We start from the raw sequence: 23,841 nt of genomic DNA, 5'->3' as shown, positions 1-23,841 counted from the left end.
CATGCAGAACTACAGAGTTCCCACATATCCCCCCTCACACACTGTTTTCCCTATTATTAACATTTTGCATTAGTGCAGTACCTTTTTTTACAATTCATGAAACAGTACTATTTTAACTATTTATGCCATTAACTTTATCCCACTGTTTACATTAGGGGGTTTCACTCTTTATGTTGTGCAGTTCTTTGTGTGTGTCAATTTATATACAACCTAAAATTTCCCTTTTTAATCCCTTTACAAATATGCAATTCAGTGTTAATTGCAGACATGAAATTATGCCTCCACCCCATCATCCATTGCCAAAACTTTTCCATCACCCCAAGCAGAACTCCATACCAATTAAACATTAACTTCCCATTCCCTTCCCCCAATGAGCCCCTGTTAACCTGCATTCTAGTTCTGATTTTCAGAATATGCATATTCTGCTCGTTTCACATAAGTGAGATCATACAGTATTTGACCTTTTTGTTTGGCTTATTTCACTCAACATGATGTCTTCAAGGATCATATAGGTTGTAGCATGCATCAGAACTTCATTCTTTTTTATAGCCAAATAATAGACCTTTGTATGAATATACCACATTTATCTATTCATTTGTTGATGGATACTTAGGTTGCTTCCACCTTTTGGTAGTCACTATGTACATCTTTCTTGACCTCAAGAAATGTACATTTTCCCCATATGGACTGTAGACACATGATCTAACCTGATCCAGGCTGGAGAAGAAATTTTAATAGTGGCGAGAATACTGGCTGCTTGAAGAGAGAGGTCAGACAAAGAAGGCACAAAGGTCAAATAACAGGCCACTTCTACAGAATGCCAGAATAGCCAGCTCATGTCAGAATCACCATCTTATTTAGATCACTTTGCCATTTTCAAGCATTTTAAACCAACATTTTCCTATCTGATCCTCAAAATTCTGCAAGAAAGACAAAGTAGATGGTTTTATTACTACTTCATAGCTGAGGCTCAAAGAAACTACATGATGATTTATGCACAATATACAGTTTGTAGTTATATGGCTGCTAAATGATGGAAACTGATTTTTCTAACTATTCGCCTTTCTTCTTTGCCTCAAGCTTTGTCCAGGGCTTAGGAATCCCTGTGGGGTTTCTCATTTAAAATTTTCTTATCGTGTACACATATTTGTACATATAACATTTCCCATTTTAACCACTTTCAGGAATGCAGTTCAGTAGTGTTAAATGCATTCACAATGTTTGCCACCATCACCACCATCCATTGTCAACACTTTTTTTATCACCCCAAACAGAAATCCTGTACCAACTGAGCATTAACTTTTCATTCCCCACCCCATTCCTACCCCTGGCTCCCTGTAATCTACTCTCTGTTTCTGTGACTTTGCATATTCTAGTTATTTCATATAAGTGAGATCAAATAGTATTTGTCCTTTTTTTCTGGTTTATTTCACTCAATATGATGCCTTCATGATCCATCCATGTTGTAGCATGCATCAGAATTTCATGCCTTTTTTATGATTGAATAAAATTCCATTGTATGAGTATGGCAAATTTTGTTTATTCATTCATCTGTGGATGGACACTTGGGTTGCTTGTAACTTTTGGCTATCGTGAATAATAGTGCTATGAAGATTGGTGCACTAATATCTGAGTTCCTGCTTTCAATTCTTTTGGAAAGATACCTAGAATTGGGTAGCTGGCTCACATGGTAGTTCTATGTTTAACTTTTTCAGGAACAGCCAAACTATCTTCTGTACAATGGCTGCACCATTTTACATTCCTGCCGAAAATGCACAAGGGTTCCTAATTCTAGGCAGTCTCACGACACTTTTTATTTTCCATTTTAAAAATAATAACCATTCTAGTGGGGGGTGAAGTGGTATCTCATTACGATTTTGATTTGCATTTCCCTAAGGGCTAATGATGTTGAACATCTTTGGCTATTTTGTATATCGTGTTTGGAGAAATGTCTGTTCAAAACCCATTTGTAAAATTGAGTTTTCTTCTCATTGTTGAGTTGTAATAGTTCTTTATATATTCTGGATAATAAACCCTTATCTGATATAGGGTTTCCAAATATTTTCTCCCATTCTGTTGGCTGTCTTTTCACTTTCTTGTTAATGTTCTTTGATGAACAAAAGGTCTTAAATTTTGATAAGGTCCAATTTATCAATGTTTTCTTTTGTTGCTTGTGTTTCTGGCGTAATCTAGGAATCCATTGCTTAATAAAAGGTTCTGCAGATATTCTTATATTAAGATCTCTGACCCATTTTGAGTTAATTTTTGTATATGGAATAAGGTAGGGGTCCACTTCCATTCTTTTGCATATGGATAGCCAGCAGTGGGGGTCTGGAATGGTCACAAGTTGGACCTTGAAGGGCAAGAGTGTAAGGGGGTCTGGGGATGGAGAAGCTTCAGATATCTAGGTTGCGGGATTTTGGGTGAGCAGGGACTGCCAGGTTGTGGGATTTTGGGTGAGCAGGGACTGCCAGGAGAAAGGCTGAATTGGAAGGAGAAACTACAGGTCAGGTTGAAGGAAATGGGCGGGGACCAGGCATCCCCTCTAAAGTCAGACTCACCCTTATCCTGGTAATTAACTCCCCTGCCTTCTCTGGCTCCACCATTATTCTCACCTTCAAAGGGTTAAAGGAGCTTCCATGCAATTTTCCCACTTTCCAGGTAACTTGGGCAACTACTTGGAGGGAGGGATGAAAAATGGAAATAAATAAAATATCCAAACATTTCTCAGTATCTGCAAGTAGCAATGCACCCCTTCCCCCCAACTTCACACACACACACACACACACACACACACACACACACACACACACACACACACCTTGGGCAAGGAAGCACAACCCTTTGGGTAAAAGGTATCTGGGGGAGGGACTCTGCATGTTGGCAAGTACTGAGGAGGGGTTCTCTAGAGCAAGTGTGGAAGCCGGCAGCCAGCAGCTTGGAGAGAGTCTCTGAGTCAGATTCCCTGGATCCCCCTCTGGGCTCTGGGCGCAACAGGTTCGCCTGAATCTGGTGCCACAGAGTGTTCCCGGAGGAGGAAAGACGTGATGTGCGGGGAAGCAGGCCGCACACACCTGGCGCCTTGTGGAATGAAATCTTAATTAATTATTAAACTCAGTTCCCGCGGGAGGGAGCAGGGCCGTGGCAGGCAGGCAGGGCGTGAATGGCAGAGTGGGGGCTGGGGAAAGGGAGAGGTCGGGACGAGGAGTGCACGCTGGGCACCGGTTCAGACCGAGGGGACCCCGGCGGGAAGGCGGCCGACCCTCGGTGGGCGGGGCGGGAGCTAATAGCCGTGAGAGGGTGGGTTTGCTGGCGCGCAAGGGGACCCCTGGGATGAGGGTGGGAGGGGAGTACTGCAGGATGTAGGCTGGGGGTGGAGGGACTGGGGGCGGGCCGGGCGGCCCCCTTCCACCCGGGGTCTTGATCCCAGAACAGTAGCCGCTTGTTTTCCCAAGACTGGGGGAGGGATCTGCCGGAGGAGGGGAGGGGGCGCGTGGAGGGTGGGGTCCCATTCTTAGGTCCTACTCAGCCCTACCCAGTTCCTCAGGGGGAGTGGGCAACTCTGCCCCCGCTTCTGGGGAGGGGGAGGGGGTGCCCAGACAAAAGGAGCTTGTGCCTTTAAGGCGGGGAGTCCGGGAGCCGGCGGGGAGGGGACTTCTGGATCCGGGGTAGAGGGCGGCTGCGCTGGACAACAAGGGAGGGGGCGAGGGCCGGACGGACGGCCGGACGGCGGGAGGGACGGCCGGGACGCGCGGGCACCGAGAAGGACCGCGGGACGGCCGGCCGTCCGGCCGGAGCCCGCGGGGGCGGCGGGGCGGGGGCCCGGGGGAGGCGCCGACCCCGGCCGGCAGGTGAGACCGCGGGGAGCAGTGTTAGGGGAAGTGGCTGCGCCGGGCACTCGGGTCTCTGTGGGGCTTGAAGACACCCGCGCAGCTTCTGAGACTTTTTTTTTGGTAGGGGGCGCCGAAGTCTGAGATGAGTGATTTAGGGGGGAGCCTGAAGCAGTTGGGGTTGGCAGAGAAAAATCACTAAGGAGCGAGGGAGGGTCAAGGACTTCTAGGTCCGGGGCTCTAGGCTCCCCACCCTCACTCTCTGCCAATCGCTTCCCTTCCTCCACCCGATTCGAGTTCCCGGCTTGCCCAGGGAGAAAGGAAAGCTATGCACTGGGGGAGGGGTTGCCCTGAGGTTTGTGCAGCGGGGCTGTGGGGTGAGCCTCCGAGTTTGTGACTATGTGCAGGGAAGGGAGAGGCAGCCGGGGCAGAGGTAGGGATGCCCATCTCCTTACTCCAAAGCTTCAGAATGGAGGAGGTGGTGGCGCCCTCCTTCCCCTCCCCCTCTCCCCAAGGCCTGCTGCTGGGTGGGCGCCGGCTGCAGACTTTATTCAGAACAGGCTCTGGGGCTCGACTGAAAAGCTAGAGATGGAATCAGGCGATGGTGAGACGTTTCCCTCTTGCCCTTCCCTCATCAGAGGACCCTTGTGAGTTGGACGAAACTGGTGGGGGTTTGTGTGGTTGGGGGTGGGGGTGGAGATGGGAGCCCTCTTTCTTTAGGGAGACCAAGAGTTGGGGAAGGGAGGAGAAGGCAGCGCTGGATCTAAGATACAGGCACTGGGGAGGCTCCTCCACATCTAGCAAGGCCTGCAATAGAGGCCCATTTCCCAGTGTGTTGGATGGTGCTGGCACTGAAAGGCCCCGCCTGGGCAGTGCCTTCTGCCATGAACTTTCTGAAGTCGTTTTAAATCTCTTGGAGCCTCTTTTTTATTTTTACTGTTTATTTTTTTGCCAAGGAGGACAGAGGCAGAGGTGATCTAGGGATGGGACTGATGGGAGGTGGCCAGGAAGAGGGTTTGGGTGAAGGCACTGGGCAGAGCCATCCTTGGGGCTGGGCGGGCTCCGGACTCTAGGTCTCAGAATGAAGGATCAGGATTTGGGAGGGACTTGAGGTCTGAAAGGCACTGGGCCTTGGACTGCCAGGCAGAAGGGGACACGGCTTCGGTTGTAGGCACCTGTGGGGCCTGGAGCAGCAAATCTATGAGAGACTGAAGAGACCAGGCCCAGGGGAGGAGGAGGTTGGAGGCAGAAGGCTAAGAGAAAATTCAGGAGGAACTCTGGGAAAGGAGGGGGGTGGGCTTCGGTGCTTCGGTTCCTGGGTTCAAAGTGGCAGGGTCCTGGGGCTAGGGAGATTTTGTGGCTTTGAACTTTGCTCTCCCCTATTCCTTTCCCTATCAGCCTGGCATGGGGTACCCGGAGTGCTGGTGGCCCCACAAGTTCTCCAGGATGGCCGGTGCCTGGTATAGAGCCCAGGATGGGATGGTTGTAGCAGGTTGGACAATTATAGAACCCTGATGCTCTCCCTTTGAGAGGTCACAGTGTTAGGGTATATGTTCCGCTGGAAAGTGGCAGCCCCTTCCTCGGTGGGATTGAGCCAAATGCTAGGATGTGCTTTTAGAGGACTGGGAACATGGCCAGAAATAGGTCCTTTGGGAACAGAGGTCTGGGCCAGTTGGGGGTGGGGGTGGGGTAAGGGGTGTAGGAACAGGGCAGGGGGCTGGCGAATGGGAGGAGGCTGAAGCAGAAGGTCATGGGGGTGGGTGGGAAACTCACTCACTCTGGGCTCTGTCCCCAGCAGCTCTGAGGACTGACAGTCGAGGACATGGGGACTGATAGGAGCAGGCGTCTGACTGGCTGGGGAGATGCGTGTTCTTGCTCGTGACTTTCCCATCTTTCCTTCTCTTGGAAACTGGCAGAAGTTTGCTTTGGAAGTGGTGTAGGATGGGGAAGAAGAACTAATAGTTATCGAGTGTGTGCTGCATGACAGGTCCTGTTTTTCTTTCCTCACAACCATTATTAGCCCCATTTTACAGATGAAGAAGCTGACTCAGGGAGGCTGGATAACTGGTCCAGGGTCATGAAACTAGCAAATCATCATTCTAAGGTGTGAAACCTGGTCTTTCTCTGAAGAACATGTTACTAATGAAGTATTTTGGAAAGTTAGGCCATCCTTAACATTTTCCCAGTGCTAGTGCATCTGTCCATTTATCTGAGAAGGACAGATGCAGATAGTGATGTGAAGGGTCTGGGGGCCTGCTACTCTATGGGATATAGAAGGGTGCTGAAAGCGCTTGGCTGAGGATGACCCAGGGATGGGGTGTCAGAGTGTGCAGAGTGGTCTCCAGCCTGGCTTTTCCTTTGTGGGCCTGTGGATATCTGCTTGGAAAATGCTCATCAGGCTGAAATGTTTACTCCTGTGGCCACCTGGGGCAAGTACTGGGTACACTCCCCCTTTTTCTCGAGTGAGTACAAATGTCAGTGCTGCTAGCTCAGCAGGTTTAAGTACCAGTTGCTGGTCAGGTGCAGTTATGGAGGCATGTGGCCCTCATCCCCATATTCTCTGACCTGGACTCAGCTAGGAGACCTGTTGGGGGAAATTGACATGAAGTCATCCCATCCCAGTTAGGGTCATTTCCCTCCAGGAAACCTGGAGTCTGGGGCTAGTTTGGTTATCCATAATCTCTGGTAACTTGTACCAGTCAAATAAAACTGCCATGGGTCTCAGTTCTTTTTTCTTTTTTTCTATTAGATCTGTCCTACATTAACTTCCTAGGGTTTTAGTGAGGATCAGATGGAATTAAGCATGTGAAGGGACCTTGAAAAATTTGAAGTATGGAACATGTACGAAGGAATAGTCTTCATCCATCCATTCATCCCCATGACATTTATTTAAATTCTGCTAGGCGTTGCAGATACAGCAATGAGCAAAACAGACAAAAAATCCTTGCCTTTATGGAGTTGATATTCCAGCTAGGAGAGACAATGAACAAATAAGTAAAATATATAGAGTGGCAGTTGCTGATAAGAGCTATGGAGAAAAATAGAAAAATAAGGCATAAAGCTGGGTAGAGAGATAGGGAGCTCCAGGAAAGGGGGTTTCTATTTTTATAGGGTGTTCAGGGAAAACCTCACTGATAAGGGGACATTTGAGGCGTGACCTGGAGGAGGTAAGGGCGTGAGCCCTGCAGCTCTTATTCCAGGCAGAGGGGACAGCCTGGACAGCACCAGGGTCCCAGGCTGGGGTATGAGGTGTTGAGGAACTGCACAGAGGTTAATCTAGCTCGGGTACAGTGAGAAGACGGAACAATAGATTACACTGCTAGCTATTATTTCATGTTAGCTGCTCTCTACCCATGCCCTTGAACTAGCTAGCTTTCTTTTCTCTCTCTCTCTTTTTCATTTCAGCATATATTTATTGAGTCCCTACATGAGCCAAGCCCAGTACTTGGTGCCTAGCGTAAAGTGTTGCACAAAATAGATATAATCCTAAACTCCCACAAAGCTTAGAGTCTGGGTGCAGAGACATACATAATCAAGGAATTATTTAATTATAATTGTGATGAGTTCCACGGAGGAAGTATACAGGAGGTAAAACAGGACCAAAACTAGATTGGGTGAGGGGGCTGGGAAATCTTCCTTGAGGGAAGTGACATTTAAAATGTGACCCGAAGAATTTAAAAAAAAGGAAAAAAAAAAAGTGACCTGAGGGTGAAATTGAATTTAGCTTGGTGAAGTGTACATAGAGTGAGTGAGTGAGTGTGTGTGTGTGATGGGGAAGGATGTAGAAAGAGATTCCCTTTTGTACAGCAGTCATCTTTTGGCAGTTCAGGCTGAATTCATTTGCAGATGTGATTTGTTTGGCTTGTGGTACTCAGGAAAAGTGTGAGTGAGTTATTGCCAACATTAAAAAAATCAGGAGATGTCATGTTAAAATCTATGTTTTTATTTTTAGCATCTGTGGAAAAATCAGAAAATCAGAACCACTGGGACTCCAGTGGCAGCAGTCTGGTGGTCCTGGGCAGTGTTTGCCCATATTCAGGGTGTGGACTCCAGTTCTTCCTAGCTCCCTGGACCTTGCCTGGGCTGCTGCTCTCCATGACACAGGCTCTTGAGTGTGTGGCGACTAAAAATCAGTGCCTTTTAGGGAAGAGGGGACTTTTTAAGTGAACTGGCCTTGGAGCCGGTCAGAGCTGGGTCAGAATTTTGGTTCTCCTGCTTACGTGACTACTTGGTCTTGGGCAAGTTCCATCACCCTCTATGTCTTGAGCTTCTCACCTGTGGAGTGGGGATTCTGCCATCTACCTCACAGTGATTTCAGGAGGATGATGTGTAGTCAGTGATAACTGCCGGTGGTGACAGTGGCCGTAGTGGCATCATTGATCCCATCTCATTCCTCCCAGCAGCATGTCGTGGTTTAGTGGCCTCCTGGTCCCCAAAGTGGATGAACGGAAAACAGCCTGGGGTGAACGCAATGGGCAGAAGCGCTCGCGCCGTGGGACCCGGACCAGAGGCTTCTGCACACCCTCGTATATGAGCTGCCTCCGGGATGCAGAGCCACCCAGCCCCACCCCTGCGGCTTCTCCTCGCTGCCCCTGGCAGGATGAGCCCTTCATCCGGAGGGGTGGCCCAGGCAGGGGCATGGAGCTGGGGCTGCGGGCGGTGGCCCTGGGCTTCGAGGACACCGAGGTGGCTGTGGCGTCAGAGAGGGCCCCCGACGTGGCACCTGGGAGCAGGCGCTCCTGCTGGCGCCGTCTGGTGCAGGTGTTCCATTCAAAGCAGTTCCGCTCGGCCAAGCTGGAGCGCCTATACCAGCGGTACTTCTTCCAGATGAACCAGAGCAGCCTGACGCTGCTGATGGCGGTGCTCGTGCTGCTCACAGCTGTGCTGCTGGCCTTCCACACGGCGCCTGCCCACCCCCAGCCCACCTACGTGGCCCTGCTGGCCTGCGCCGCTGCCCTCTTTGTGGCACTCATGGTGGTGTGTAACCGACACAGCTTCCGCCAGGACTCCATGTGGGTGGTGAGCTACGTGGTGCTGGGCATCCTGGCGGCCCTGCAGGTCGGGGGGGCCCTAGCAGCCACCCCCCATAGTCCCTCTGTAGGCCTCTGGTGCCCTGTATTCTTCGTCTACATCACCTACACGCTCCTGCCCATTCGTATGCGGGCGGCCGTCTTCAGCGGCCTGGGCCTCTCTACCCTGCACTTGATCTTGGCCTGGCAACTCAACCGTGGTGATGCCACACTCTGGAAGCAGGTGGGTAGTCAGGGAGTCATGCTTGGGGGTGGGCACCAGGCCTGGAGTGAGAAGGGGTCTTGTAATGGAGGGGTACAGGGTGGTTCATGGGTGGGTGCTGGGTGTGGGGATGTCTGGCTGTATTTGGGAGGAGGTGCAAGAGATGGAAGGCCAGGTTTTGGGGATCAGCTTCCATTAGGGATCTAGGGCAGAGGGCACTGCTGAGGGAAGGGAGGATCCCAGGAGTTCAACTACCAGAACTAGCCAGTGCTCTCACCATGGACTGCAGCTCTTTGGCCAAAGTCCCCTATAATAGTGCAGCCTAAAGAGACAAAAAGTAGAGCTGGGGGTGGGCAGCTTCCCACCCCTGCAGCTCCCCCTCAGTGCCCCTGGCAGGATGAGTCCTTCATCTAGAGGGGTGGCCCAGGCAGGAGCATGGAGCTGGGGCTGCAGGCGGTGGCCCTGGGCTTTGAGGACATTGAGGTGGCCATGGCGTCAAAGGGGGCACCCGATGTGGCACCTGGGATGCTTTGCCCAGGTCCGTGGTGGGGCTGAGATGGTAGTGCATGCTGTGTCCAGGCCTTGGCATCTCTGGCCTGAGTGACATCTGAGACTCAGGACTTAGTACCATTCCTGAAAAGCAGCTCTGGGTGGTGATCTGGAGGGAGCGAGCAGGGTTTGGATGGAGTTGGTAAGGGAAGAGGTGCCTCTCCTGTACCAAGGCAATCTGCTAGGAGGGGGACAGTGAAGAGCTGGGGTCAGTTCTCTCTTGAGGTGGGAGTGGTAGAGGGGACTGGACTGTGAAAGAGAGGCCCGTCAAGGGTGTGCTCTCATCCCACCTGGGCACCAGGGACCTGGCAGCCCAGGGCTGCCTTGAGGTTCTCCATCCATGTAGGCTACTGCCTCTGGGTCCTGAGTGGGATGTGAGGTGGGGCCTGGCAGCACCATGCAGAACAGAGAAATAAAGGCTTAGCTGCAGGCAGACCTGGTTGTCAAATGGGCCGCGTTCTTCTCTGTGTGATCTGGGTAACCAACCTCTCCTCTCAGAGCCTTAGTTTCCCAGTCTGTAAAACCAGGGTAAAAATAACACCTACCTCATAAAGTTGCTATTCGGGCCCCACCCCTTCCCAGAACTCGACCTGGCAATGTTCTCACCTGCAGGCAGGGAGGTGGTGGGGAGTGCCCTAGGGGATAAGGACCCAGTGAGGGGGCTTCTGGAAAATCTCTTTCAAAGAGACCCTTGAGCTTGGGAGCCTGCCATGACCTGTCATTTCCCTGCCAGGCCGCGGAGCCTAGGATGAGTACTGTTGGTCAGCAACAGGAGCAGAGACTAGGGCACCTTCCTTCGGGGGCTGTTATGTCTGCAGCCCACCCTCCCAACACACCTGCCTCATGGGCCCTCCATTGGTGCCCTGATTTGGAGGACCCTGTTCTCTGTCTTGCTCCAGGTTTGAGGGAGCCAGCCTCTGCCTTGCCCAAGGCCTGTGGCCCGTAGACCACCCTTGCCCCACCCACAAAGAGGAAGTTGCCTGGGGCTCCTAGGGTGAGAAGCTGGGTGCTCTGGCATGAGGCCCTTCCCTGCCCAGCCTGTGCTGCAGAACAGAACGTACCTTTTTAAAAGTAACTTTATAGCCAGTTTGTTTGTGGACCACGTGCTGCAGGACACTGTCCAACCTCTTAAAGGGCTAGGGTCCTTCTGCCCTTGCCAGTCCCCCAGCTTCTTCTCCAGGTTGGCTATCAAGTTGGAGTTGGGGCCTGCGCTGCCCTTCTGAGGAAGTAAGGAATTGGAGGTGGCACCTCCCTCCACCTTCCTTTCTGGCCAGCCAGGGAGTGGGGGTGCCTCTTCCCTGCTCTCAGCTTGCACAGTGCCCAGAGCTGGGCCCCGTATCTGACTGGGGAGACGTAGCTTCATAGAGGCCAGGGTTGTGCCAGGTGCCTGCCCATCCAAGGGCACCCAGCTCCAGCCTCACCCAGTGGGTCTTGGTAGGTACATTCTTGGGGTAGGTGGAGAAAATAGCCCCCTGCCCCTGTGCCAGTCCCTGGGCCAGGACTGCCTGTTCTCCTCTGAGCTGAGAATGATTCCCGGTGCCCAGTTGGGCCTGTGGGTTTCTGGATTGGTTGGGGGCTTGTAGCCTCCTTTCTAGCCTCCTCGGGCAACCTCCCACCCAGCCCATACACAGAACACATTCAGACACATCAAGCGGGTTCATCCAGTGACCCAGACCCAGCCTAGGGTTTTCTCCAGTCCCCTGGCATCCATTTTTTTCTCACAATTGGATAGTAGTGTGTGTGTATAGAGTTATTTCAGTCTCTCATCCCCCTTCCCCTTCCCTCCACCATGACTCACATTTTCCTATTGGGCTCCTGGGGCCAGGAAGGGAAGTTGCCTGGTTTGCACCCCCCCCTCCATCTCCCCCACTGGGGGCTATTCTTAGAACCCCCCTAGGGAGATAGTATGCCCCTTTCTTCACCCCTGCTGCTGGGAGGGGGCCTTGGCCCAGTCCTTCCTGGGCCTTGGGAGCTGAACTGGGAAGAGAAGCTGGGAAGCCAATCCTAGATAAGTCTGAGCTGGAAGAGGCTAGGAGATTAGGCGGAGCCACCCTTCCATTTTACCCAAGAGGAAACTGAGGTCCCAGAGATTAAGTGACCTGTACAAGATTGCAAGACTGGTTCCCATCTGGCCAGAGCTCAGAACTCCTGGCTTCCAGTTGGTGCTCGTTCCTTCCCTTCTCAAACCAGAGCCCTGCCCCGGCCAACTCTGAGGTGGAACCGCAAGTGCCAGGTTAACCCCTGAGATTCCAGAAACACTGAGGCCAACTTCCCTTAGATGGACTGTCCAGTCAATGCTGTTGACTCAGTTGATGAAGACTGGGGCAGAACACCCCGAGGAGGGAGGTTAGGGGGTGGGGCCAGGAGGGGCTACGTGTCAGGGAAATTATACCTTGAGGGTGGCCTGTCCTGTCCCCAGTTAGGGGGGGCTCTTTTTATTCGCAGAATTGATGACACCGCAGCCTGGGCTCTGAGGCTGGGCCTCAAGAGCTCTGGGAAAATGGAGTAAGAATCTTGGAAACTTGGAATATACTTAAACTAAACAGTAGGATTAGAACACATGCCTTGAAGTCTGACTGTCATGGACTCAAATTTTAATGGCAGCCATTACCAGCTGTGTGAGCTTGGGCAAGTTGCTTAGCTTCTCTGTGCCTGAGTCCCTCATCTTTAAAATGGGCTATTGTTACCTATATCATAGAGTCGTAAGAAATGCATTAGTTAATGTATAGAAGGCACCCACAGAATCCTGGCACATTGTAGGCAATCAGTAAACTAGTTATAGTCATAGCCACAGTAATTCTTCTTCTTCCTATTATTATTATTAAGAATATAAGGTAAGGGAGGGAGGGTAGTGATCTTATTCCCCATTCAGGTTATAGATTAGCGAGCTAAGCTCCTGAGAGGTGAGGTACCTTGCCCTGGGTCACTCACAGAAGGATGTAGAGTTCATTGCCCTGTAAGGAAAGCCATGTGCAGAGGGAGCAGCATTTGTCTTTTATTTAGGGTGTCATGGGCACTGGGCTGGACCCTCTGACCTACCTGGTCCTAGTTGGTGCTTCTGTTCCCAGGAGCTTTAAAGGATCTCTCTTCTACCTGGGAGTGATTCAGGCAGGGAGCTGAGGCCTGGAGTCCTATGGGGAATGGGAGGCATGGATTTCAGGGGTGAGAGGCATCTCAGAAACAGACAGGACACAGGACCCTGGCTTCCTTCCCGAAGGAGCGCTTTCCCTGGTAGCCTGGCAAGCTGTGCCTGGGTGGGGGGCTGGCCACCCATCTGCCTTTGTCACCCTCCTGCAGCTCGGTGCCAACGTGCTGCTGTTTCTCTGCACCAACGTCATTGGCATCTGCACACACTACCCCGCTGAGGTATCTCAGCGCCAGGCCTTTAAGGAGACCCGCGGTTACATCCAGGCCCGGCTGCACCTGCAGCGTGAGAATCGACAACAGGTGGGGGCTGCTGTCTGGGACTGGGATTCCCCCACCCAAATAACTTGCAGAATGAATCTGCTGCCTCATGCGGCTCTATGGAATACAGTGTAAAATGGTTCCCCTAGATTGCATTTTTTCAGAGGCCCTCTGGCATGGGAGCTCCTGTCCTGGGGGTGGGAGGGAGGTAGATCAGAGCTCATCGGAGAGATTGAAGGGGGCTGGCTGGTCAGAGAGCACTGGGATGTGTAGCCGCTGAGGGCCCTAATGGGGGAGCGTCAGGCCACAGTCCAGAAGGGAAGCTCAAGTCTCCAGAAAGGTCTGGGAGGGTCCCTAGGGATGTGGAGGGACCAGTAGAGACTGGAGGGCAGGGAATAGCGGTGCCTTGATGGGACCCCTGGTCTAGGAGCGGCTGCTGCTGTCGGTGTTGCCCCAGCATGTTGCCATGGAGATGAAAGAAGACATCAACACGAAGAAAGAAGACATGATGTTCCACAAGATCTACATCCAGAAGCATGACAACGTCAGGTAGGGTGGGGGTGGGACGATGCCGGGAGAGTTGGGGAGGGTCATCTTGGCATCTTTGAAGGACACATGTGCCTCCATCTCTGCTTGTCCACAGCATCCTCTTTGCAGACATCGAGGGCTTCACCAGCCTGGCATCCCAGTGCACCGCTCAGGAGCTGGTGATGACCCTGAATGAGCTCTTCGCCCGGTTCGACAAGCTGGCCGCGGTAAGGGTGCCAGGACTTAGGGCTAGGGCAGGCCACGGGGAGTGCAGCATCACCTGCCACAGCCTGGGATGGGGGGCAGTCAGCCCTCGTGAGGGTGGTGGGCCCAGCACGAGAATGAAGGGAACCCTACTCCCCATCTCTTGTCCCCTTCAGGAAAATCACTGCCTGAGGATCAAGATCTTAGGGGACTGTTACTACTGTGTGTCTGGGCTGCCGGAGGCCCGGGCCGACCATGCCCACTGCTGTGTGGAGATGGGGGTGGATATGATCGAGGCCATCTCGTAAGCGGCATCCTGCTCTCGGGCTTCTTAGACTTTTGGGTGCCTACCCTTTGATGTGTGCTCCTTAGGAATTTGCCTTAGTTTTGACAGTTTCTGTCTTTGAGATCCATCACTTATTGGGCAAGTGGATGTTTCCCTGTCATCTTCCAGAGACAAGTCTTCCTCCTCTCCCTGGGGGCATTTCCAGGTCACCACCCTTCCTCAGCCTGTGCAAAGATCCCTGTGCACCCTTAGAACCCAGGGAGGGGCAGGGAGGAGGTGAGGTGTGACTTGGGCTGCAGGGGATGCCAGCTGGGCCAAGGTGAAAACAGTGATTCCTCCTCTCCTAGCTCAGTTCCACAAGGTGCTGCCGGCTACTGCCGGCCTGCCTGGAGGCAAACCGTCCTCCAAACTTTGTCCTTGAGCCCCTTGCAGCCTTCTGCACATGTCCAGCCAAGGCTGCGCTCTGGTCCCCCGGCATCTGGGTCTGCCCTTGCCGGCCTGTCTCCAAGGGGTGGGCTGGGGGACACTGCCGGGTGCTGATGGGGCCGCATCCCCCAGGCTGGTGCGCGAGGTGACGGGTGTGAACGTGAACATGCGTGTGGGCATCCACAGTGGGCGTGTGCACTGCGGCGTCCTCGGTCTGCGGAAATGGCAGTTCGACGTGTGGTCCAATGACGTGACCCTGGCCAACCACATGGAGGCGGGGGGCCGAGCCGGGTGAGTGAGGGTCTGGCCCACAGGGAAGGGAGCAAGGCACGAGAACCAAGGCCTCACTCCCTGGCTTCCTGCAGCCGCATCCACATCACTCGGGCCACGCTGCAGTACCTTAATGGGGACTACGAGGTGGAGCCGGGCCGTGGAGGGGAGCGCAACGCATACCTCAAGGAGCAGCACATCGAGACCTTCCTCATCCTGGGCGCCAGCCAGAAGCGGGTCAGGGCCCGGGCAGGGAGGCTTGAGCGGACAGGCGGGGAGAAGAACAAAAGGTGGAGAGGAGCAGGCTGAGGCCTTCTCTGGGCCCTCTTCTGAACCTGTACCCACACTGTCTGTACAGAAAGAGGAGAAGGCCATGCTGGCCAAGCTGCAGCGGGCACGTGCCAACTCCATGGAAGGGCTGATGCCACGCTGGGTGCCTGACCGCGCCTTCTCCCGGACCAAGGACTCCAAGGCTTTCCGTCAGATGGTGAGGGTACCTCACCCCTGCCAGCCTGGGGCCTCTCTGTCTTGTCTCCCTCAGTGCACTATGTCCCCTCCCTTCTTCTACCTACCTTGCTGTAGCTGCCACCTCTGTGATGGTGATTTCTGGTGTTGGGAGCTGGAAGACAATTTCTTCCCAGGGGCCCCAAGCCCCTTGGAGTATATGGTGGGGAGACCTTCAGCAGGGTCTTGGGGCTGGGGGAAGGATTTGGAGAGGATGGTGGTCTGCTCCTGACCTCACTCGCGTACTCTGTCCCTTCCTTCAGGGCATTGATGATTCCAGCAAAGACAAGTAAGTCAGAGTATTGAGGAGGGGGGAAGAGAAGAGGGAGAAGACAGTGGTGCCCTGGGATGGTTTGTGGGGAGTGGAGATCCCCCTCCTTCCTGCACCCTAGGTATGCTGTGTGGGAGCAGGGGCCACACATCCAGCTGCTGCTCCCTCCCTTGGGTGCTGCCCAGGCTCTTCCCCTCTTAACACGGCACTGCCCATGCCCCTGTCTCCCCTCCCTCAGCCGGGGTGCCCAAGATGCCCTGAACCCTGAGGACGAGGTAGACGAGTTCCTGGGCCGGGCCATTGATGCTCGCAGCATCGATCAGCTCCGCAAGGACCATGTGCGCCGCTTCCTGCTTACCTTCCAGAGAGAGGATCTTGAGAAGAAGGTTTGGGGGATACGAAGGCAGGAGGACAAGGGCTGGAGGCGGGGGTGGGGAGCAGGTCCAGGCTTGGACATCGGAGCATAGGTGATGGAGCAGGAGGGGTTTTGGGGTGGGGGGAGCACAGGGCACAGTGTAGATCAATTGAGGCCCCTGGAAGTTGCCTGCCCCTTGCCATGCCTGCCTCCCCTTGGTTGGGGGTGGGGGCCAGCGCCCAGCCCAGCCTCCTCTCCCTCAGTACTCACGGAAGGTGGACCCCCGCTTCGGAGCCTACGTCGCCTGTGCCCTGTTGGTCTTCTGCTTCATCTGTTTCATCCAGCTCCTCATCTTCCCACGGTGAGAGCCTGTCCCCCTGCCTGCCCTTCTGTCCCACCACCATTTGCTGGCATCTTCCTAAACGCTCATAGAGGCCTACGGTCCCCAGTGCCTGTAGTCTTGAGGATGGGACTGTCCAGATCCCATTCCCAGTGGAACGTCCAGATCCACTCAAATCCTGTTTTTTCTGGCCCTGTTTTGCCCCCAGCTCAACCCTGATGCTTGGGATCTATGCCAGCATCTTTTTGCTGTTGCTGATCACCGTGCTGGTCTGTGCCGTGTACTCCTGTGGTTCTGTACGTGGGGGGAGTTCAGGGGCTGCTGGGCGTGGGCAGGCTGGGCTGGAGGCAGGGAGGGGTCACATGAGCAGGTCCATTCCTGTCGGCCTCCCGCCTTGGCTGACACAGTCTCCAGCTCTCTTCTTTTGCCTGCTTCCAGCTGTTCCCTAAGGCCCTGCAACGTCTGTCTCGCAGCATCGTCCGCTCGCGGGCACACAGCACCGCGGTTGGCATCTTCTCAGTCCTCCTTGTCTTCGCCTCTGCTGTTGTCAACATGGTAAAGGCCTAGGGGGAATTCCTCCCTTCTGCTCTGTGCCAAACACTGCTCTGGGCACTGGGGTATGGAGAGGAATAGGAACCACTTTCTGCCCTCTGGAAGCCCCCTGTCCCGAATGGGGTGGGGTTAATTTTCCAGTTCTCCCTCCTCCTTGCTCTCCTCACCTTTTGTCATACCTGGGTGAGAACTTGGGTTCTTGGACACAGTCTTTGTGACTCTTACCCTCTTGAGTAACCCTAACATACCTCACCTCACTTTTGTAGTTCACCTGTAACCACACTCCCATAAGGACCTGTGCAGCCAGGATGCTGAACCTAACACCCGATGACATCACCACCTGCCACCTACAGCAGCTCAATTACTCTTTGGGCCTGGATGCTCCCCTGTGTGAGGGCACCGCACCCACCTGCAGCTTCCCTGAGGTGTCCGAGCAGTGCTCAGGCGGGGGGAGGTCCTAATCAGTACTAGTGTTGACCCTTCTGTGCCAGGCCTGGCGATGGGCACAGGGGACCAAGGAGCTCACCAGCATCCCAACTCCAAAAGCAGCCAGTGCCCCTGGTGTGGCAAAGGGGCTGGGTGTGTGGGTGAAGGATGTTGGGGTTTGAGGCATGTCGGGGGGAGGTAGGTCAGGCAGGGGAGTGCTGGGCTCTCCCTGCACTGGGGTGCCTTGGCCTCTGCCTTCACCAAATGCTATCTCTGCCATCCCCCCCACCCACCCCCAGTACTTCATTGGGAACGTGCTGCTGAGTCTCTTGGCCAGCTCTGTCTTCCTGCATATCAGCAGCATCGGGAAGTTGGCCATGATCCTTGTCCTGGGGCTCATCTACTTGGTGCTTCTTCTGCTGGGGCCCCCGGCCACCATCTTTGACAACTATGACTTACTGCTTGGTGTTCACGGCTTGTGAGTCTATTCTCATCCCTTTTAATCCTCTAGGAGCCTCCTTAACTGTGCTGTGTCACTGTGAGCCTCACTGGTGCCCAGGCCCTTTGTCCGTGACATGCCACCACTCATCCCTGACCTATGGGGGAGAAAAAGGAGATGGAAGAGCTCCCAGCTTAGGACCCCAAACAGTCACCCCCCAGGAAACCCCCAATATGGGAAATCCCTATATCTTTAGGCTAGACATAAAACTTCCCTCTCACATTTGCATGATGCTTTCATATCCACTGTCTTAACCACCTATACGTCACACAGCTGCTTGGTGGCAAAGCCCTGGCTAGGAACAGAAGCTTCTTACTCCTGCTTTGCCTGGACACCACACTGGCTTTTCTTCCATAAAACTTCACCCCTTGTGATGTGTGTCCATAGCTTGATGTGGTAGAAAAAGCCTCTGGAGTCTGCTGGCTTTGAATCCCTGCTCTGCCATGCATTAGCTGTGTGACCTTGGATGGATGACTTAACCTCTCTGAGCCTTGACTTCCTCATCTGTAAAATGGCAATATCAGCTATATCACAGAGTAGTCATAAAGATTATGGAAACTGATATATATTGAGGGCTAACTGCATGCCAGACACTGAACTCAACCTTTTACATGCATTATTTAGAGCTGATCCCTGTTTTATAGATTAGAAAATGGAGGCTTAGAGAGTTAAACAACTTGTCCCAGGTTTCATAATTGATAATTAGAGGAGGCTAAAGTGGAACCTTTTCTTAACCTCTGCTCTTAATCAGTTAATTAATATAAGTAAAAGCCCTGGCCCAATGCCTGCCTTATGGTATGTGCTCAGTAAATGCAGTCTCTTTCTTTCCTTCCATGTTCCACCCACTGACCTGGGAAACACCAGTGATTATGTCTTTTGTGTCTCTCTTCCTGCCAGGGCTTCTTCCAATGAGACCTTTGATGGGACAGACTGGTGAGTGAGAGCTCTGGGGCAGCAAGGGGTTGGACTCCAGATGCCTCCTTCAAACCCTGAGCATGCCTCTGCTTACCCTCAGCCCAGCTGCAGGCAGGGTGGCACTCAAATATATGACCCCAGTGATTCTGCTGGTGTTTGCGCTGGCGCTGTATCTGCACGCTCAGCAGGTGGAGTCAACTGCCCGCCTGGACTTCCTCTGGAAACTGCAGGTGATGGACACTTGGGGGAGGGAGAAGGATCCTGGGGTAGAGCCTGGGGCAAGATGGAAATGCATGTCTAGCTAACCGGCCAAGGGGCAGGCCACCCAAGCCCTCCCTGGCTCCATGCTTCTCTCTTCTCTGTGCCTATCCCTGTCCTTTGCCCTACCCTGTACCCAGCCCTTTCACTCGTCCTTCAGGCCTCATCTCTCCATGCCTTCCTTCCTCGATGTGATTGCCTCTGATACCCAACCCAGGCCTTGGCCGTTGCACCCACTTCTTGTGAGTATTAGGTATTGGATGATGGGTGTGGTGTCCACAGGCAACAGGGGAGAAGGAAGAGATGGAAGAGCTCCAGGCGTATAACCGGCGGTTGCTGCACAATATTCTGCCCAAAGACGTGGCCGCCCACTTCCTGGCCCGCGAGCGCCGGAATGACGAGCTCTACTACCAGTCGTGTGAGTGTGTGGCCGTCATGTTTGCCTCCATTGCCAACTTCTCTGAGTTTTATGTCGAGCTGGAGGCAAACAACGAGGGCGTCGAGTGCCTGCGACTACTCAACGAGATTATTGCTGACTTTGATGAGGTACTTGTCCTGCCGACTGGTGCTGGCAGAGTGGGAGGACTTGGGGATTAGGGGAGCAGGGAGAACTTTGGATCAAAAGGTCAGGATTGGAGGGAGGTAGGTGGCACTAGGAAGAAACAGGGAGATTTAACGGGACCCAGATATATATGAGGAGGGTGGTGGGTAAAGATACAGTGGAGGCAGGGACAGGAAGGGCAAGTCCCAAGCGAGGGGGTTAGTCCCAGTGGGCAGGTCATCATTGTAGGGGAGCAAAGGAGAACATGAGGATGGTTCTGGGTTGGGAGGACCGGGGGATGGGCAGGATAGGTGTCAGGTGGATATCATTGAAGAAGGCAGAGGTCTGTAAGCAAAGCCCCATGAAGCCAAGCCAGCGAGATAGTCCCTTGAATAGAGAAAATGGGAGCAAAATGTGAGGAAGAGTCCTGGACATCTAGGCCAAGAATGGGCCATTCACTTGTTCTGGAGGGAAGTCACTTGCTCACTCTGGGACTTTCCCTAATATCCCTTCTGAGGGTCTGGGTTTGTGAATGAGCTATGAAAACTGACTTTTTAAAGCTGTCTGCCCAAGTCCTGGTGGAGGTTCTGATGGTGAAGGAGGCCTATTTTTCTTGCTCCTTGGTGCTGCACCGACAGCCACAACCGAAAGGAGGTGCCGGGTCACTAAAAGGAGGGGAGCTGTTGAGACGGGGAAGCGGGGGAGGGGGCGAATGAGCACTAGGGCAGGGCTGTGTCTGGCTTCTTTGCCTTGACAGCCAGACCCCCCTGTGCTGTCCAGATCATCAGCGAGGAGCGGTTCCGGCAGCTGGAGAAGATCAAGACGATTGGTAGCACCTACATGGCTGCCTCTGGGCTGAACGCCAGCACCTATGACCAGGTGGGCCGCTCCCATCTCACCGCCCTCGCCGACTATGCCATGCGGCTCATGGAGCAGATGAAGCACATCAATGAGCACTCCTTCAACAACTTCCAGATGAAAATTGGTGAGGGCCTGGGTGCTGGGCAGCCTTTCCCCATACCGCTTCCGGGGAAAGCTGACCGCGCCATCAGGATGGGTTCAGGTTGCCCATCAGGGCTCCATGGGGTTTCCTTGCCTCCCACCTCCCACAGTGAGTCTGATGTTACAAGTAGAGATCATTTATTGAGAGCCTACTATGTGCTAGGCATTGTCCTAGACGTTTTTAAGCACATTTTAATCCTCACATTATTATCCCCTTTTACAGATAAAGAGCCTGAGAAACAAAGAGATTAAGTAGGTTGCCTAAAGTCAGGCATCTAGTAAGGCTGAGCTGGGATTTGAAACCAGGTTTCTTTAAACTCCTATACCTGTGCCCTTGTCTCTGGCTCATCTGACAAAAGGTACTTCCTCTCAGATAAGCTGGTAGACAACAGTAGTTAATAGCACAGTTTCTGGAGTCAGACTGTATGGGTTTGAATTCTGGCTGCTCCACTTACTGGCTTATTTGGCACCTAACTTCTCTGAGCTTCACTTACCTTGTCTGTAAAATGGGGACAATAATAATGAAAAAAAAATGCTTACCAGAGCAGTTGGCTCAGAGTGAGCATTCAGTGGACTAGCTACTGTTGATATAGCTTTCTTGATTCAGGGTAGCTCCTTGGTTGAAGTGTCCAGATCCCCTATTTTTTACAACCAGGAGACAGATGTGTCCCTTTTCTACATTCTTTGCATCCTTGTACATGTGCCAAGAAGAGGGAGGATTCCCTGGGCTGACCCTGGAGCCATCTCCTAGTCTCACTTTCTTGCTGCTCTCCCTACCTCAGGGCTGAATATGGGTCCAGTCGTGGCAGGTGTCATTGGGGCGCGGAAGCCACAGTATGACATCTGGGGGAACACAGTGAATGTCTCTAGCCGCATGGACAGCACAGGGGTTCCTGATCGAATCCAGGTGAGGGGGCTGTGGCAGGCTGGGAGGGGCATGGGTCCAGAGGGCTTCCACAAGTCCCTCTCTGCAGTTAGCTAGGGGAGGGGTAGGGTGGCATTGTTCTGTGGTCGGTGGGGTAGGAATTGGGGAGGGGAACTAGCATACCTAGAGAAGCCCTGGGCCCCTGCAAATGCAGCAGGAAGGATTCCAGGCTAAGTAGGCTCCCCTCCCACCCCCCAGGTGACCACGGACCTGTACCAGGTTCTAGCTGCCAAGGGCTACCAGCTGGAGTGTCGAGGGGTGGTCAAGGTGAAGGGCAAGGGGGAAATGACCACCTACTTCCTCAATGGGGGCCCCAGCAGTTAGCAGGGCCCAGCTACAAATTCAGCTGAAGGGACCAAGGTGGACATTGTGTGGGCTCTGTGCCCACTGAGTGGATCTGTGGCAGCTCCAGCAGGCTGTGCTCAGACCACGCTCGTCTGCCCTCAGCCTGGTGAATGAGGGAATACCAAGAGAATTATGCAAGCGACTTTCTCTTTTCATTGGGGAAGGACTGTTCCCTTTCCTTTCCTCCAGGTTTTGGAGGTAGGGAAGGGGGTGGCAGCAGAGGTACAGGGAGCCCTTTTGTCTGAGAGGTTAAAATGGCATTTGCCATGTGTACCCCTTTCTTGTCTGTCTGGGCAGCAGGCTCAGGGCTGGGCTCTTCCTTTCCCTCTTTTTCCTGGGAATATTTTATACAAAGACTGGGCAGGCATGAGTCGTGCCTATTCCACGCTTGCCTTTGTTATACCTGCATCCCCAGCCCCGGTTCTGGGCACCTTTGCCTCGGCCAGGTCTCCCTCCAGGCACAGGGCAGAGAAGGAAATGCTCTGGGGACTCAGCTCTGCCCATCTTTCAGGGGAATGTTTCAATTTGCCAAATCCTAGTCCCATGATCTGTCCCCAAAGGGGAACAAAGGGACCTCTGATAGCTCAGATTTAGCCCCCGTTCCTACACGGTTCCAGGGAAGGGGCGCCTGGCCTCAGTGGTACTGTGAAGATGCCCAGGCAGAGAGCAGAGGTGTGTGTGGGGATCTCAGAAGATCAGGACCTGGAAGTTTACCTGCAGGTGCCAAAGAGAGCAGGCTGGCCAGGGAGTGGGCGGTGCCAGGCTCTGAGGGACCCCAGTGCAGTCAGGGTCCGGTCACTCTGGTCCAGCCCTCTCGTGCTGTTTGCTGGCAAGGGAGCACAGAGCAGCTCTACCATTGCTTCCATTGCCAAACAGAAAAGGGTCAGGGCATGGAGAAAGATGTTCCTGATCCTAAATCTGTCCTCCCAAGTCTCTGGCACTGGGGAGGGCCTGTGTGTTTGTATAACTGTGCGTGCATGTTGGTCTTTGTGCATATCTGTTTTCCAGGTCTGTGTGTGTCCTTGTGTTCCTGCTCCTCAGCTATCCATCCCAGGTTGCCTCTGTCCCATGGGCCTCTGTCTTCTTGGAATAAGGCAGGGTTCCCTTTTTCAAGGGATGGAGAGAGATGCCTGGGTTGCACAGGAATGGGATGGGGTGTGTAGTGAGAGGAGGGTGGCCCTGGGGAGAGAAGTCCTTTTTGTGCCAAATACCTAAGTGCTGTTTGAGGGCCACGTGTGCAGTATGACTGTCTCCCTGCCTGGAGCAGGGACCCAAGCACGTGCTTGAGCCTAGTGTTCCATGCACTTGAACTCTCTGGGGTTTGGTGAGCAGAGACTTGGGAATTTCTTGGATTCCCCAGCTTGTGTCCTGGAACATGCTGTGCTTTGGGCTGGGGTAGCATGGGCTCCCTCTCAGGACCCATATTGGTACTAGGGGCTGGGACTGGGAAACCTTAAACTGCCTTCTTGGGCCATCAGCCATGTCCCTGGCTTCTCAGTTGAAGCCTGCAAGGGTTGGCAGAAGGGTAGGAGGTTGAACTCCATATTCCCTTCCTTCCTTGTGCTCCATTCCCATAATCTCCTTGGCTCTGGCCTGAATTAGTTGGTGCCTTGGTCTTCAGTCTATACTTATTTAAGCCAGAGGCATTAGCTTGTATTTTGCTTGGAAATAGCTTTGTCTTGGAGGTGACTAGAGAGGTAACAGAGAGAGGTCCCCAGGGTTGCTGGTTTGGGGCAGTGGGAGGGGCAGGTAGCTCTCTTTTCTTTCCTCATGTCCTTTTGACTCCAGCTCCCTGCAGAGGTCTGGTTTCTGACTCAGCGCTGCCTGCCTTGGGGAATCTTCATTAATCAACCAAATGGGCATCGGGCACTTCATTAGCCAAGGCAGAGGAGGGGAAAAAGACTAGTTGGTTCAAGCAGAAAATTGTCTCCTCTCCCCCCAGCTACATCCCTGGATAGGAAGGGACTGCTTGGGGTGATGGCAGGGAGTAAGTAGACCTGAGTGGGGAGACCTCAGCCCTGGGTGACTTGTCTCTGCTTCTTGCCAGGTGGGAGGGGCCTGTCCACACCCTTGCTCCCTGAACCACAGTGCCAGACATGCCCCTCCCGTGGGCTACAACTTCCCCCTTCCTCACCATCTGGGGGGGAAGTCAGGGGTTAGGAAGCCCATGGGCTTTGG

At 53.4% G+C, this 23,841-nt stretch overlaps 1 protein-coding gene across 5 annotated transcripts; it reads left to right on the top strand.

The window, feature by feature from the left end:
* Nucleotides 1-3,186: 3,186 nt before the first annotated feature.
* On the top strand, nucleotides 3,187-22,319 carry ADCY6 (adenylate cyclase 6). Of its 5 annotated transcripts, none has more exons than XM_077170750.1 (22): nucleotides 3,187-3,300; nucleotides 8,234-9,083; nucleotides 12,909-13,058; nucleotides 13,444-13,565; nucleotides 13,660-13,771; nucleotides 13,925-14,052; nucleotides 14,593-14,751; nucleotides 14,826-14,967; nucleotides 15,089-15,217; nucleotides 15,498-15,523; nucleotides 15,744-15,891; nucleotides 16,124-16,221; nucleotides 16,409-16,496; nucleotides 16,639-16,755; nucleotides 17,019-17,177; nucleotides 17,478-17,656; nucleotides 18,575-18,610; nucleotides 18,693-18,822; nucleotides 19,133-19,396; nucleotides 20,172-20,376; nucleotides 21,176-21,300; nucleotides 21,517-22,319. In XM_077170750.1, the coding sequence occupies exons 2-22, from the start codon at nucleotides 8,235-8,237 to the stop codon at nucleotides 21,640-21,642; spliced, it is 3,492 nt and encodes a 1,163-aa protein (XP_077026865.1). In that variant the 5' UTR covers nucleotides 3,187-3,300; nucleotide 8,234; the 3' UTR covers nucleotides 21,643-22,319. The 5 variants fall into 5 exon arrangements, with proteins under 5 accessions (XP_077026865.1, XP_077026867.1, XP_077026866.1 ...); XM_077170752.1 differs by lacking the exon at nucleotides 3,187-3,300 and adding an exon at nucleotides 3,789-3,851; XM_077170749.1 differs by lacking the exon at nucleotides 3,187-3,300 and adding an exon at nucleotides 3,866-4,477 and having other exon boundaries at nucleotides 14,647-14,751.
* The last annotated feature ends 1,522 nt before the right edge of the window (nucleotides 22,320-23,841 follow it).

The sequence above is a fragment of the Tamandua tetradactyla genome, chromosome 7, assembly GCF_023851605.1.
Source record: "Tamandua tetradactyla isolate mTamTet1 chromosome 7, mTamTet1.pri, whole genome shotgun sequence".
NCBI lineage: Eukaryota > Metazoa > Chordata > Mammalia > Pilosa > Myrmecophagidae > Tamandua > Tamandua tetradactyla.
Note: the sequence above shows the minus strand (reverse complement) of the source record. Positions and strands in the feature narration are given on the sequence as shown.

What these genes read in the sequence shown, in the direction of transcription:
- ADCY6 (XM_077170748.1), top strand. Translation starts at nt 4,230, where the DNA reads ATGTGCAGGGAAGGGAGAGGCAGCCGGGGCAGAGGTAGGGATGCCCAT. An exon ending in GATGATTCCAGCAAAGACAA is followed by an intron (nt 15,524 to 15,743) that starts GTAAGTCAGAGT and finishes CCCCTCCCTCAG; the next exon opens with CCGGGGTGCCCAAGATGCCC. An exon ending in GAGAGGATCTTGAGAAGAAG is followed by an intron (nt 15,892 to 16,123) that starts GTTTGGGGGATA and finishes CCTCTCCCTCAG; the next exon opens with TACTCACGGAAGGTGGACCC.